Source organism: Hemicordylus capensis, chromosome 3 (genome assembly GCF_027244095.1).
Source record: "Hemicordylus capensis ecotype Gifberg chromosome 3, rHemCap1.1.pri, whole genome shotgun sequence".
In the NCBI taxonomy this organism is placed as follows: Eukaryota; Metazoa; Chordata; class Lepidosauria; order Squamata; family Cordylidae; genus Hemicordylus; species Hemicordylus capensis.
The window spans coordinates 139,484,220-139,499,229 of record NC_069659.1 but is presented as its reverse complement, the minus strand read 5'-3'; the positions used below and the strand labels follow the sequence as shown (position 1 = coordinate 139,499,229).

Here is a 15,010-nt window from a genome sequence, read left to right as displayed (position 1 = left end):
CAAGTAGCATCATGTCTGTCATACCAATGATGTGTTCATGCTTCAGAAGTTACTGTGCTGCTTGGGTGGAGCAACTAAAAGGTTACTATGGCAACACCACAGCCTGACTCAGAGCTTTTGAGTTGTTTTGTGCTGTTATTGTGGTGTCCCCTCCAACTCCAGTCAGTAGAGAGCTGGTGAATGATACCTTTGTGTAATACTGGGGCAAATGTTTAAATTGCAAACCAGAGGAACAGGAACAATCTCCCAGAAATTGTCACAGGGAGATAAGGACATTCCATAAATGAACTCTAGATTTGGTTGTGTACCAAAAAAAGCCAGGGGGCCCACATTGTTCAATTAAGTACCAGACACGCTGTATGAACTTTCATGTCCTACAACTATTGAGCTGTCATCAAGCTTGGCACAATTCACATCACTAGGACAATGTATGGATGCAACCACACATGTTGTTTACCCTTATGCTTTAACTACTCTTTTGTTCACACAGCCATGACGACAGCTCTATTGTTCCAAAAAGCAGAACATTTTTCATTCTTCCAAAGAGAATATTGAGGTTAAATTATATACAGTGCTTTTCATTTTTAACTTTATTACCAAGCTTAGCTGCTAAACCTCACAACAAGGTAGACAAGCTAAAAACCACATTCTAACCTATGGTAATGATAATCACTTAAACACTCAAAATTAGTTCAATTTGATTAAAATTATTTCGTTTTATCTGGTTTATACAAAGAAATTAGATCACAATCCTGTCAAAGTTAAGCACTTTCAAAAATCCTTTCAATTTCATTTAGAATTAAACAATGCAATATATCCACATACATTCCAGGAGTCTCAGGGCCAAAACAGCTGGTGATTTGTTTACTTGCATGTCTGATCTATTCATGTCTAAACCATTGGCGGGGCAGGGTGGGGAGCAGGCAGGCATCTACTGTTTACAACACAAAAAGGCCATAGTATAGGTGAGGATTGCTGAATTCTCCACATCTATCTGGATTTATTCTGCAATTCCAGGCTCTCTTCTTCCCAGTTCAAGCTGAAAGAAAAGTGCCTCAAGCAACAATATGGGTGAGATAAAACAGCAGTTATGCCCTGCTTGCACCTTTTGTAAGAAAATGTAAACAGAGTAGCCATGTTAAGAATAAACAGGGCTATTCCCCCCCCGCCGCCCCAATCACATCAGTTTGGCCTATAGTGATGGGTATTTTTAGATTATAATTCAGACACGTTTTTAGCATATTTTCAAAGTGTGGAGATGATATCACCATTGTCGAGTTCACCATAAAAATGGAATACAAGTCTGTCGGGATTTTCTATAATTTGTCTCTTGAGAAAAGTTGCCAATAGCAGTGATCTCCAACCTACTCCCACTGTAGTTTATATAAAAATGCCTTCTTTGTTTAGAATGTAGGTGTAATAGTATTCCCCTAGAAAATGAATGAATGAATTGTCAATTTTCTTGCTTTCACTGTTTATAGATTCTGTGGTAAGCCCTTACTGTAGTCAGTATAATTGCACTCTGAAATACATACTGTAGACTAAGCAAATCAAAATTCAACATTCAGAATAAATTGTGGGAAATAGCTTTCCTCTCTAATCACCAGAAGCTACAGCCATAGATCCTGAACTTCAGCAGTGAGCAGACATGACCTTCCATTTTTCTGGAACCATAAAGAATATAACATTTATATATAACCTTCAGCAGCAAGCACACAAGGCATTCCATTTTTCTGGAACCTATAAAGCCCTAAACAGCTTGGGCCCTGGGTATTTAAGAGAATGTCTTCATTATGAGCCACAGCACTCATTGAAGTCATCTGGAGAGGTCTGTCTCCACAGGGACAAGCCTTCTCAGTTGCTGCCCCAAGATTGTGGAATGCACCCACTACTGAAATACGATCCTCCCCATCTCTGGCAATTTTTAAAAAGCATTTGAAAACCCACCTCTTCACCCAAGTTTTTCCAGCTTTTTAAATATTTAGGTTTTAATCTGTTTTGACTTTTTAAATTGTTTAAATTGTTTTTAAGTTTTATGTATGTTTTAACTTGTATGTTATTGTTAACTGCCCAGAAATGAAAGTTTGGGGCGGTGTACAAATTTGATAAAATAAATAAATAACCTTGCCCTTAACATGATACCTGCAAGCCTCAGGAAGTCCAGCTTTAAAATTAAGCTGCAGATTCCTCAGAAGCACACACACGTCAGCTTTGAACAATTGTTGACTATTAATATCAGGACTCATCTGCTGCCTCATGCTTTTGAATCTCATCCACAGCCCCTTAGTTTTCTTCTGTTCTTGTCAGGATGACGACAACAACTATTTATAGACTGCTTTTCAACAAAAGTTCCCAAAGCAGTTTACATAGAAATAAATAAATAAAATGGCTCCCTGACTCCAAAGGACTCACCATCTAAAAAAGAGACATAAGATAGACACCAGCAACAGCCACTGGAGGAATGCTGTGCTGGGGATGGATAAAGCCAGTTGCTCTCCCTCTGCCTGCTAAATAAAGAAAATGGCCACTTTAAAAAGGTGCCCCTTTGCTCAGTTGGCAGAGGATCCAGAGCAGGCGGCGACCGGCGGGGGGAACTAGAGGTGCTGATGGTCTGCGCCTGGTTCAGCTAGCATACATATACATACATATATATATAATTCTCTTAAACATACCCATCGCTAATCCCATGTGTGGCAGCTCTTGCGAGAGTTTGTGAAGGAAGGGAGAAGGGAAGGAACGCAGGAAAGCAGCAGCTGGATGGCCAAGAGAAAGCAGCAGCGGCAGAACTGACTGAAGGGATGGAGATGGGGATCAGGCGGGGGAGGTGGGAGAGAACAAACCAATGTATAGGGTAAGGGTTTTTATTTTATTTTGCATATATTTTCTAGCTTACTAAAGACATGGCATATCAGGAAATACTTGAGAGCTAAATGCCAGCTGCATACAAACTGAAAACTTAGTCATGGGTTGGTATGAAAAACACTGACAATCTGCAATCCCCTTGTAATCAAAGATAATTCACAGCTAGGCCAGGGATTCTCAACATTGGGTCCCCAGATGTTATTGGACTTCAGCTCCCATAATCCCCAGCCAAAGGCCACTGGGCATGGGGATTATGGGAGCTGAAGTCCAATAACATCTGGAGACCCAATGTTGAGAATCCCTGAGCTAGGCAGCAGTACTCTTCTGGTTGTGTTAAGCTCCTTATCAGCTATCTGTTTTTCTCTAAGTCAGCTGCTCTTCTGAAGAGCCAACTGTCCCCTGCTCCTAAAATTATGAATTAGCTAATTTCAGATACACATCTGTCCCAGTAAAAGTGACAGGGCAGCTACTCAATAGGTCAGTTTACTGCATGTATTAGAGTACTGAATGACAATTTTCTCCTTTCCATTAAAAAAAAAAATTTCAAATGGGTTCCAGTCACTCTCAGATATTTGCCAATTTATCATCATCTTCTAAATATTGAAGAGTTAATACCCAGTATTAGTCTATTTCAACATTTGGTATCTGATAGTTAATATCTGTTTAGGACATGCAATAGTATTCATAGGTCATATACCACTGTGCCTCACAATGGTTTTTATACTGTATACCATCAGGAAATGTTATCCCCAGCAATTTGTCTGCTAAAGAACCCCTTCTGTGCCAGAGAACTCTGGCATAAATATACATACCCACATGTCATCAGGAGAGTGTTACCTTAGGATGTAGAAGGAATACCTGCAAGTCAGCAGTAGGGGTATGGTGGCAAGGCTGGAAAACAATGCACCATGATTTAGTCCACTTTAAAAAAAAACTGTAGAGATTTCAGTGTATGAGTTTACAACATTCCTTCCTGAGCAACAAAAAAACTCATGACCAACACATTCCAGTAATCTTGTTCCTGTGTGTTCTTTGTATGTCCCAACTCAGCAACACATCAGCAATGTTTTTTGTCTGGAATTTAAAGAGTAGTCACCCTGCCCTTGATTTTTGAAACTTTGTTATTCCTGCTTAATGACCCTCAAATATTTTCAGCCTCTTATGGGCATAAAGCGGAATCTGTCTGTTCAGAACTTAGTACAATTCTGATCACAATGTTGGTCTAAAAGCAATTCCAAGAAGAAACATTTGTGTGTGTGTGGGGAGTTCCCACAGGTACTCATGAGTAATTTTAACTTTAAAAATCCATAAACAACATCTATCATAACACATTTTGAGCGTACTAGGTTTTCAAGGAATCTCAGGACTTTTACTGCAAATGCTAACAGAGAAAGAAAGGAGGAATTGATTCTGCCTGAGATTGCCTTTGTATTTATTGGAGAGCCAGCAAAGATCACATTATGCTTGTAGATATTTATTAGAAGTCAGCCCTGAGCACCTTGGGACTTCTTTTCTTGTTTTCATGCATGCCACCCTCTTTGGTTTCAAAGTAGTAGAAGCATGTGAGGGTAAGACAAAAGAACATTCAAAGCCCAGATGTTCACCAAAGTTCCTCTGGAAAGTTAATGTGGATTTTAGACTTGCCCTGGGGAAAATTGCACGCCCCACACATTTTTTGTTCCTGACACCTCCTTCCTTTTATATCCCCATTCTGCAGCAGCTACGAAGAATAAGTTATTCATCACTAGGGACAGGGTAGAACAAGTTTTAGAGGAACTGTGGCAGGGAAAAAAGAGCCACAAAAGCTGATGATGATGACGCAAGGGAAAATGGTAGCTACTAGTTAAAATCCCCATTCAGTCAAATACTTGCTGAGTGACTCTGGGCCAGACATTTCTCTCTCAGCCTAACCTACTTCACAGGGTTGTTGTGAGGAGAAACATAAGTTCGTAGTACACTGCTTTGGGCTCCTTGGAGGAAGAGCAGGATATAAAATGTAATAAATAAATAAATAGTTTTCTTTTAAAATTGTGTTGCTCTTTTCCCCATGAGTAGGAAATTTTGTACTTTCCCAACATCTGTAACATCAAAATAATTATTATAGCTGGTTCACAAAATTAAGTAAGATGGTAAAATAAGCCTGTGGAACACAATTTGAAGAAAACTTTTCAGGGCTTCCACTGCCAATTATGCTTCCAGAAAACCCATGTGTTATTAAAATCCTTTTTAGGTTGTGTTGTCAGATGAACAGGTTGACTCATTTGCAGCATGCAACTTGACCAACAGATCAGATTAGAGTCTGAATGGGGAAATATTGGGACTTTTTTGTGGTTTTCTCCAGCAAGATTAAAATTCCATTAAAATGAGTTAGAACACCAGCTGGGCTAAATCATGTTAACAAAAAACAAAAACAAAAAGCTACACTTAACACATTAGGAAGCCATTCAACCACTGGCAGAGATATTGTACTTTTTTTACTGCTATCTTAGTCACCCTTCTACATGTAAGGAAAAGAAAATTTCAGTTATGTTGCTAAAGGTAAGCCAGCACCATCAGCAGCCTGATTTTTTAAAAATGTCGTTTCCAGTAAAAAACATAACCACATGAAAGAACACACAAGCTTGCTGGTGATGCTGCTTACATTCTATGAACTTAGTTTTGTTGTGTCATGTCAAGGACACCATGTGTCTGATGTAATGAATTTGTAACAAGATGTGTTGTGGAATTGCAGACTTTGTAGCACTGTGGCTATCAATGAAGTGAGATGGCCCATGCATCTAGGGCAGAAATAAAAGGGTAAGCAACTGGTATATGAATTCCCTCCTCAGGGGATCCCCCCAGCTTGCTTGCATTGGTCCTTTTAGGTAAGCCTTGAAGATTGTTCTGCCAGATCCAAAAGAACTGGAGATGGTGGACTGTGACAACTGTCTAGAATCAAACCCAGAATCATGTATGCTTTTTTCATGGCAGTATTCTTTTTAGGGGTGGGGAAAGGAATTGTGAAAATAACAGGTAGCTTTTCCTCTGTGTGTACCCTTACAGGAACACTGAAGACGACAATTTAATTAACAACTGCCTAGAACTTTCTAGAAACACAAGTTGGCAATTACAAAGCAAGTCTGTGTTTTTCTATAAAATGAAAAGTGAAATCTGCATGTTTGGTATGTAGTCAAGTATTAATCAACTGAGCACACTGCCAGGGTCAGGAAGTCAGAGAGAGATTATAAAAGCAGTATTAAAAAATATGAGTATAATGAATATAAAAGCATAAGTTCAGTAAATTATCTTGGCAAAATAATAATAAATTGAATCATTTGGAACTAGGTACCATAAGTAGTGCAGCTGCTTGACTAACAAGCAGAAGGTTGCTGGTTCAAATCCCCACTGGGAAACACCTATATCGGGCAGCAGCAATATAGGAAGATGCTGAATGGCATAATCTCATACTGCACAGGAGGCGGCAATGGTAAACCTCTCCTGTATGCTACCAAAGAAAACCATAGGGCTCTGTGGATGCCAGGAGTTGAAGTTGACTTGATGGCACACTTTACCTTTACTGCCCATTCTCAGTATCAAACAAATATAGTCCATATACATGCTTTATCTTGAAGTCATGAGAATAGCTGATACATCACTGATTATTTTAATCCACATCAGAGGCATTGACACATTGTACCAGATCCAGACTAAGAACTGAAAGCTTTGTTCCGCAGAGACCTTTACGGGATCCAGAGAAGAGTGAGTGCTTAATGCAGAATTGCATGTAACTGGAGATGTGATCGTGTCAACTGTCTAATGCAATAAAATAACCAAGAGAACATCCAATGTCGCTCTTTACTTAATCCAACTCATATAGACTTCCACGTCATTATTAGAAAAGCAGATACAATGTTATTCAATAACTCCACAATAAAAAGAACTATTGACACTTTATTTCCATAAAAGGTTTTACATTGATATTCTTCACCTAACCACTCATTCAGGCACATATTAAGATTTGTGTTTATCAATGCAGTTTTAGGGAACATGATCTCCAAAGAATTAGGTAAAGTTAACAAAATTAGAGCCTGCTCTCATAAAGATTTATGTGGGAAGTAGCTCCAACTGATTTCAATGGGACTTACTCCCAAGTTAATAGGTATAGGATTGTAGCTCTGCAGCACAATCCTGGATATATTTATTCAGAAGTAATTCTCACCATATTCAGTGGGGCTTACTCCCAGGTAAGTGTGCACAGGATTACAGCTTTAATCTCATTTCACACTTCTGCAGATAGATACAAGTATTCTGGTTTTGTACCACACCAAGCATTCTGTACAACATTACCCACATTAAATGTTGCTGTAACTTAAGTCAGAAGTACCATTACGAAGTACTGCTTTCCTCAGGAGAAGCTTTTGATGCAAGAGTCACACTTTGGGTTGTATATAAAGTAGGATCAACGTTCCACTGAAATTGAGACAAGTTCATCTTCACTAATTTTAATACAACCCTTAAGAAACAAAGTGCAGTAACTACAGCGAATGTAGAGTCAGCAGTAAAAACAAAGGTTTCGTAATAGGGTATTGTAAATTATACTACAGCCATCTGGAAGTGTCTAGAATGTAGCTAAAGCAGAACATTGTCAGCTTTTTTCACCTACATAACTGACATTTACTTCTATATCAATCTTAAAATACTTCAGTGGAAGAGACATCAAGGATGGATATTCAGATGCATCTACTACCCTTATCTCCTCATCTGCCATAGGCTGGGTAAGCTTCTTCTCATACCTACAGGCATACATTTCTGGTAACAAGTACAGATACCATCATGCCAAAAATCAGCTGCCCATCAAAAGTGACTATCACACACAATTGTAGCTGTGGGAAGAGGTGTATATCCAAATGTGCAAACCCACCATTAGTGTTTAGAATCAGACTTTTATACTTGTAAGTTTTTGAAACTGAAACATTGTGATGCACCATCACATCATACTGACCAATTATTGTCACTAGTTTATGACAGAGCCCTTAGCTAGTACACAAAAATTGTCAAAAGTGCCAAGGCATCAACAGTTCCAAGAATCTAAAGCCCAAAATATTTTTCTATGACTATTACCAAACCAAGATTAACAGCATAAACAAGTGTTGAGACTTACTACATCAACATTTAAACAGACAGTACCTATAAAAATACAACCTCGTATCAGCTATACCCATAATTTAAGGTAAAGTCAACATTTAAAAATGTAAATGTGTAAAACATGGTCCTTTTAGAGATGACACAAGAAAGTTGGTTAACAATATTCAGGTTATTTTTAAAGAAATCCATAATACAGGTATTCTATTTTGGACTATTCTGCACTGCAGAATTGTCAACCTATATTCTTTGCTACAAGATTAAACATCTAGTGCTATAGTGCAGAGTGACACTTTGGGATAATTACTTTGCTACAATAAGTTACACATTGGCAGAAGACGGAGACTCCGTTCTAGCCTCTGTCCTATTGAAATGTGAGCAGAAGTGCTTAACACACTCCTTTCTTTGTAGTTTGCAATGTTTAACAAAAGGCACATGTAATTATAGCTTATAAATTAAAATTGAAAATGCCTTTGCATTTGTTCTAGCTTGTGTGCATAAGGAAGCACCAAAGTAGTGTGGTAGATTGTATAATGTTCCTTTACTATCCATTTACTTTCTTCCAGCAAGGATTTTAGGAAGTATCAGTTGTAGGCCTATGCAAGCAGTTAAGACTTCAGTGCTGACAAGCTTTATAACAACTTTTGCCAGGCTTCTCCCACAAAAGTTTTTGGCAAAGTGAAAAAAGCTAATAGACATTTTCCTTCTTCCCACTTAAACATACAACACTAAAAGAGAAAGTTAGCACCCTATACATCACTTGGATGTATGCAGTCTATAATGAAGATCCAACAAGCAATTAAAGCTGCAGTTACTAAATTGCTTACTAGAGCAGCTTCAGGCTTCTTACCATACCTCTGTTATAATCCCAAAAAGCAAATTGTGAAGCAAGAGGCAGGCAGAAATACTTTACATGTTCTCTCTTTAGCATAACATCTGAAAATAAGTTGCAAAAGCATGGTAAGAGGGCTGGCTACTCCTCTTCTGCAATTTACAGAGGCTCACCCGATAATGTCCAAAGCCACTTTTAGAAAAATACTGACTGACAAAGAATGTGCATTCTGGGGGACTGTGGGGTGTGTGATGGAAGTCCTTGTGCAACTCCCCCAGCCCCTATATGAGTGCTGCTGTGCAAGAGCCCTTAGAGCCTGGAGCACTCCCTATGCTCCAGAAAGACTCTGCAAGTTTGGAAACATGTTTCTGATCTTGCAGAACCCTTCCGAACATGGGGAGAGCTTCAGACTCTAAGGGCTCTTAGAGGGTGGGGGAGTCACACAAGGGCCCCCACAGTGTCCCAAAGCATGCATGCTTCAATAGCTAGGCTGTCAGCCACTATTTCTGTCCATGGAACTGCTTTCTAACTAGATTAGCACAAAACTCCAAAATATCTGGCAAACTAGTTGAGAAGTATGCTTTAGCAAGTCTTGCATTTTATTTGGCAACATTTGACATTATATTTGCAGCAGCAGTATCTGAGGACCAGCCCCAATATCTTTATTCTCTGAGGGAAATTGCTAATAAATTTAATCATTCATGTTTTGAGAAATGTCTGACTTTGCAAAAGAGGTACAATTTTGACTTAAGACATTAGTATTTCATTTAAGAACAGGAAATTCTTAAAGTTTCAAGCTAAGAACAAGATTTGCTGATGCTTTTCTAACACAGAATTATTTGCTCTTTTAAGAAAAGAGAGAGGGGGAATCTATTAAGCAACTTACTTGCCAAGCAAGTAAAGAAAGCTTATAAGAGATTCCATAAGACTTCGGCAAATGTCCATGTGCTTTTAGGATTTTAATGGGTTATCTGTTCTACTGGATGTGCACAGAAGACATTTTGCAACCAGTAATGCGCTAATACAGGTAGAACTACCATATTTTGTTCTATATGCACTTGTATACTAGACAGAGTATATCCACAGGTGCAGCAGCAAGCATATATTCTTCTCCTACTTCTATAGTTTTAGATCAAAACAAGTGTTTCAGAGTGCTGCGAGGCTTATTTAATGAGAATATCACATCTTATTATAGTTCTATGAATCTCTTCTGTTCATACCTTCTGGCCCCAAAGATTTTACGATTGAATGAAATGCACCCAATGCTGAACAAATTCATTAGCACAGATCCAAGATCAATAGAGATGTGCAAATTGATTCAAGCTCAAAATAGGCTATTGAGCATTGCGAGCTCAAAATGAAACCCTTAAAATAAAGGACCTGCTTCAAGCTCAAAATGCAATATCTCCATTTCAAATTGAATTGATTGAGTATTTCAAGCACCATTTTGAGGCCTGTTTTTCCAGGGAGAGGTGGTCTCTGCCAGCCCTCCTCCCCGGACATAGTGCACTGGTCCGCCTCGGAGGACTGATCTACCTGCCAACTCAATTGGTAGACCAGCTCTTCCCAGAAAAACAGGCATCGAGATGGTGCTCAAAACACTCAAATCAATTCAAGTTTTTTGAGGTCAATTAGTCAAAACAGCTGTTAGCCATGGTTTTGACAAATAGAAGATTTTGCTATTCAAATTGAGCTTGAAACAAAATTGCAAATTCCATTTTGATCCTTAAGATTCTACATCAAAATAATTATTAACTGGGATTCAAAAGTTTGTTGAGGTCTCCCATTATTAAGAAAGGAAGAGCCTTTCCCTTCTCAGAACCAAGGCAAGGAAAACTCAGCTCCTCTAGTGCAACCATTCAGTGAAAGAAGTCTGTTTGTTCAAGATATTGTCACAACTTAAATGATGTTCACACATCCACTGGACAGCTGACCAGAGTCCTGGCTCTCGCAATATATTCATGCTGAACATAAAGCACAATTAGTGCTTCCACTGCCTTGGAAGTGTACTCAACATTCAAACATATGTAAATCAAAATCCATATACATTAAAGAAAATAAAGATGTATTTAGCTTTAGGATGCAATCCGTACTGCACTTGAGTTAGTGACACAACTCCTGTTGGACTTTTATAGCTCTTGATTACACAACTCAGGTTGGAATCCAGATTAACACTGCACAAACTAATGTTGCATGCGCTCCCTCATTATTCTGTATATGCAACCTCCTCTCGGGGAGAGAGGCAAATTTTCTCCCCCCTGGACATATTTTCGAGAGTTAAAGGTGGAATATTTTTCTGCAACATTAGTCTGGATGCCAGCCTCAGTCTATATTGTAATCTGTCATGTGATTGTTTAGAAAACACATGCTTTAAAGAACGCATGCCTATCTTTGGGTCAAACTATTTGTCACAAGGGAAACAAGCTATTCCCAGTGCCCATTTCCCTTAATGCTTATGTGGAATATTCATATGTACTGTAGTGTGCATATCTGCATTTGACACAGATCCTTTCCCTATCCACCAATTCTTCTCTGCAAATCGCACCCCAGCCACAATTTTTCCCCCTCTTCTAGTTGGAGCAAGCCTCAAGGAGATGACAAGGGAGAAATGATACACATGGGGTGTGTATGTTTTACTATCCTCAACCCACCTAGCTATCTATAACTGGCACTCACCACTCGATTTCTTTTTATCTGTAAACATGGGATTGTACCACATATTAAAGATAACCTAGTTTGGCCCTAGAGGTTTTCTCACTGGGGTGAGAAACTTGCTTCCAGACTGTATCACTTCAGGCTGTTGATGTGGGCTCCATGATTACAGCTCTTCCATGCCACACTTTCATTTAAAAGACACTAGAGAAGAACTCTAGTCTAGTTTTATCACCAACAGGCAAGTATTCTACTTGCATGGGTTACCATTTAATCATCTATAAGCCTCCACCACCTGCTGTCTACAGTAGTACAACTCAGATTCATTTACCAATTCAGTGAGGTTGTTATGTACCTCCAGAAGCAGCGGCTCCTAGTACAGTACCAATACATATGGGATGAAACATAAAATTTGGTCCAAGTAAAAGATACTAAGACCCTGAAACCTATATTTTAAAGCAAGGTAGCCTGGTCAGCTTGATAACCTATTAGAAGTACCACTTCAACCACCACTGACTGTACTTACAGCCTTGGAAAATGTTTAATCTCAACATTCTGAATATATCCTATTTAGCCTGCATCCTATCATTTAAAGGCAACTACCTTTCAGATTATCCTCAAGCACCACAATCTGGGTAAAGGAAGAGATATCCAGGCTGCCCTACTCTGGTATACCAAATGTTACTGGGTTCTACCCAAACACATTGGACTTAGGTCTGAGTTTGAAGGAGGCTTTTAGGGATTTTTCTTGCCCTTCCTCTTCGGTGTCTCCCTGGAAAGAAGGTGTAGTGTGGATAATCTGAGTGCGGAACCGGATTTTGTTGAGCCGAGGTTTTATCCTGCCGCTGCCAGAGGTTTTCCTGCTTAGTTCTTTGCCCTTGCCAGGTACTCCTGTCCCCTCTCCCGACTCGCCTTCGTCCCTGTGGTGGAGATGCGAGAGTTTGTAAGTGATGAGGTTGGAGGGTAGCACCTTTGACAGTCTCCAGCGGCCACTACCGTTGGGCGCCCCGCAGTCGGTCTCGTCCTGCAGGGCCCCAACGAGGCTGCCCACTTCCTCAGCGGTGCCACGGCTCAGGTAGTGCGAGGCCTTGCGGCCACTGTAGTCGCGAATGTCCACGTCGGCGTCGTAGGCGCCCACCAGCAACTTGACTACCTCCAGGTGGCCGTGCATGGCGGCCAGGTGCAGGGCCGTGTAGCCCCCGCTGGTACGCGCGTTGATGTTGACAGGCAGGCGGTGCCGGTGAGCGAAATTGACCAGCATGGCCAGCAGCTCGTGGCGCCCGTGCTTGGCGGCCCAGTGTAGGCAGGTGAAGCCCGTGATGAAGTCCCGCTTAGAGAACAGCCCCGGCTCGCAGCTCAACAGCCCCTCCAGGTTTTCCCAGCGACCCTCCGAGGCGCACAGCATCCACGCGTGCTCCAGTGGATCCAGCGCCACCGAGCCTCCGCTACCGCTCTCGTCCTCGGCAGAAGAGGAAGCCAGCGAGGCGCTGTCCGAGTCCCCTCCGCCTCGGCTGCTGCCGCCGCCGCCGCTGCTACTACCCCGCGGGAGCAAACCGCTGCGCTTCAGCTGAGGGGAGCTCCCCAGCATCCGCTCCCGGAAGTTTTTGCTCCCGCACCTCGAGACATTGGGGGTTGCGGGGATACCGCTGCCTGCAGCAGCAGCAGCAGCAGCAAGGCTCCCAACCAGTGGCGAGCAAGGCGACGAATCCTCGGGCTGGGCCCCGCCGCTGCCCGCGCAGGGCTCCTCTTCAGCCTCGGCCACTTCTCCCTCGCCGCCCGGCAGCCCCGCTGTGTCAGAAGAGGGGCCACCCATACCGCTCTTTCGGCCTCCTCCTTCGCCTTCAGGGAGGTCCAGGCTCGGCTGGGGTCCCTTCGTGCCACTGGGCGAGGGTGGCTCCTCAGGGAGCCGCTGCGTGGGGGCCGGGGGGCTGCTACCCCCGGGCACAGACTCGCCCGAGGGGGCCGAAGCATCGGAGACGCTCCCTTGCGCCGCCGCCGCCCCCCTCTTGCCCTCTTCCCCCTTGAGCGCCTCAGCCACGGGGAGAGCAGCATCCCCACTCCGGTGCGTCCTGTTGCGGTTGCCGCTGCCGTCTTGTGGCTCAGGCGGGAGATGCGGAGCCTCCACCGTCGTTAGCTCGGTGGTCGCGGCTGCCACGACGGGAGCGACGCCGGCAGCGGAGGCCGCGCTGGACTCAGCATTGCTGCTGCTGCTGCTGCTGGCCGCCGCGCTCCGGTATTTCTTGCGCAGCTGCACGTACTTGGCCCCCGAGCCGGGCTCCTGCCGCACTACGGCCACGGCGTTGACCAGCTCCTTAAAGCACTCGCGGGCCCGGGCGCGGCGCTGGGGCTCCGGGGAGTTGAGGAAGCCGCGGAAATGCTCCAACAGGTCCGCGTTGCGCGCTCGGCCGCCACGCTCCGCCAGGAAGCGCAGCACGGCGTCCTGGTCCAGCTCCACCGAGGCAGCCATCGGAGCCGGACACCGTCTCCGTCTCCCGCCTCTAGTGCTCAGCAGCAGCAGCAGCACCAAAGCCTCCTTTCGCTCCTCCGCGACGGCGGTACTGCTGGCATCGCCACCGCCTTAAGACGCCCTCGGCGGCGCCGGCGGCAGGCTCAAATCACAGCCGCGCTGACGCCCGTCCCTCGCCGCCCTCCCCATACCCTGCAGGGCGCTCGCCTCACCCCACCTTTCTCTCACACGTGACCCCAGGAGGAGGAGGCGCCTATCCGCAGAGTTTACACTTGATAATGGCAACGGAAACAGCAGAGCGACCCCCTCAGGAGAGGCTATTAATTACTCGCAACCCCTCAACGGCTCCGGCACCAGCTCCTCCTCGGACGGGGGAGGGATCAACACGCGACCACGCCCCCATCGGCGCCCCTCCCGTTTTAACGCCCGCCGACAGCCAGGTAGCTCCTCCTCCCGCCTGGAGCGTTCGTTTGCTCCATCTCTACCGCCCCTCCTTGCCGAAACGCGATTGGCTGTGCTTTCGTACCGCCCTTCTCTTCACGAGGCCTTTCATTGACGCCGGCTGCATTCCAGCTATTGGGATTGGAGTTGGGAATTCTGCGCTCGCTCCTACCATCCCCACCTCCCTCTGCTCTTTGTGGCGCGCGGTGACCCCTCCCCTCATGTCATGGCTTCCTCCGATGTGGCCCGGCAGCTGGTAAGTCCCGCGCGCGCTGGAGGGGGGCGAATGTTGAGGTGGACGGCGATCCCCGCCAACGGCCTTCCTCGGGTTCGATCTCCATGCGTGCTTCACCTGGGAGCAGTTCCGTTGGACTTTCTCCCGGGTGAAGCAAGAAACACGAGGTTGAATTTGCTGGGCTGCGCGATCCAGTGCAGTGCAGGGCTGGGCGTGCCTAAGGTCCTGGACTTCAGGGGGTTTGGGCTTGCCTAACTCGGCAGTAGATCACTCGGGTTGCGAGTGTGTGGCCGTGAGGTAAGGCTCCTTCCCCCACCCCACCCCCCCAGCTTCCCTTCTTTTCGCAACTGTTCGGGCTTCTCTTCCCATCCTCCCGTCCCTTGCCTGCTTTCGTGGCGGC

The 15,010-nt window shown here is 44.0% G+C and overlaps 2 protein-coding genes across 11 annotated transcripts in view; one reads left to right on the top strand and one right to left on the bottom strand.

Annotated features, from left to right (window-relative positions):
• Positions 1–6,779: 6,779 nt before the first annotated feature.
• Positions 6,780–14,460, bottom strand: SOWAHC (sosondowah ankyrin repeat domain family member C). The gene has a single exon (XM_053307604.1). It carries the CDS (start codon positions 13,932–13,934, stop codon positions 12,159–12,161), a length of 1,776 nt encoding a protein of 591 aa, XP_053163579.1. The 5' UTR covers positions 13,935–14,460; the 3' UTR covers positions 6,780–12,158.
• SEPTIN10 (septin 10) overlaps positions 14,198–15,010 on the top strand; it is a 60,942-nt gene continuing 60,129 nt past the window's right edge. For 8 of the 10 annotated variants that reach the window (XR_008319133.1, XM_053307606.1, XM_053307607.1 and 5 more), the window contains exon 1: positions 14,198–14,374. Coding sequence is in view for 8 of the 10 variants with exons in the window: in XM_053307606.1 (XP_053163581.1) it covers positions 14,213–14,374 (162 nt within the window). In the remaining 2 variants the exon portion in view is untranslated. Of the gene's footprint in view, positions 14,375–14,463; positions 14,632–14,675; positions 14,908–15,010 lie in introns of those variants that run through there. The other 2 variants (XM_053307608.1, XM_053307609.1) reach the window with 2 other exon arrangements.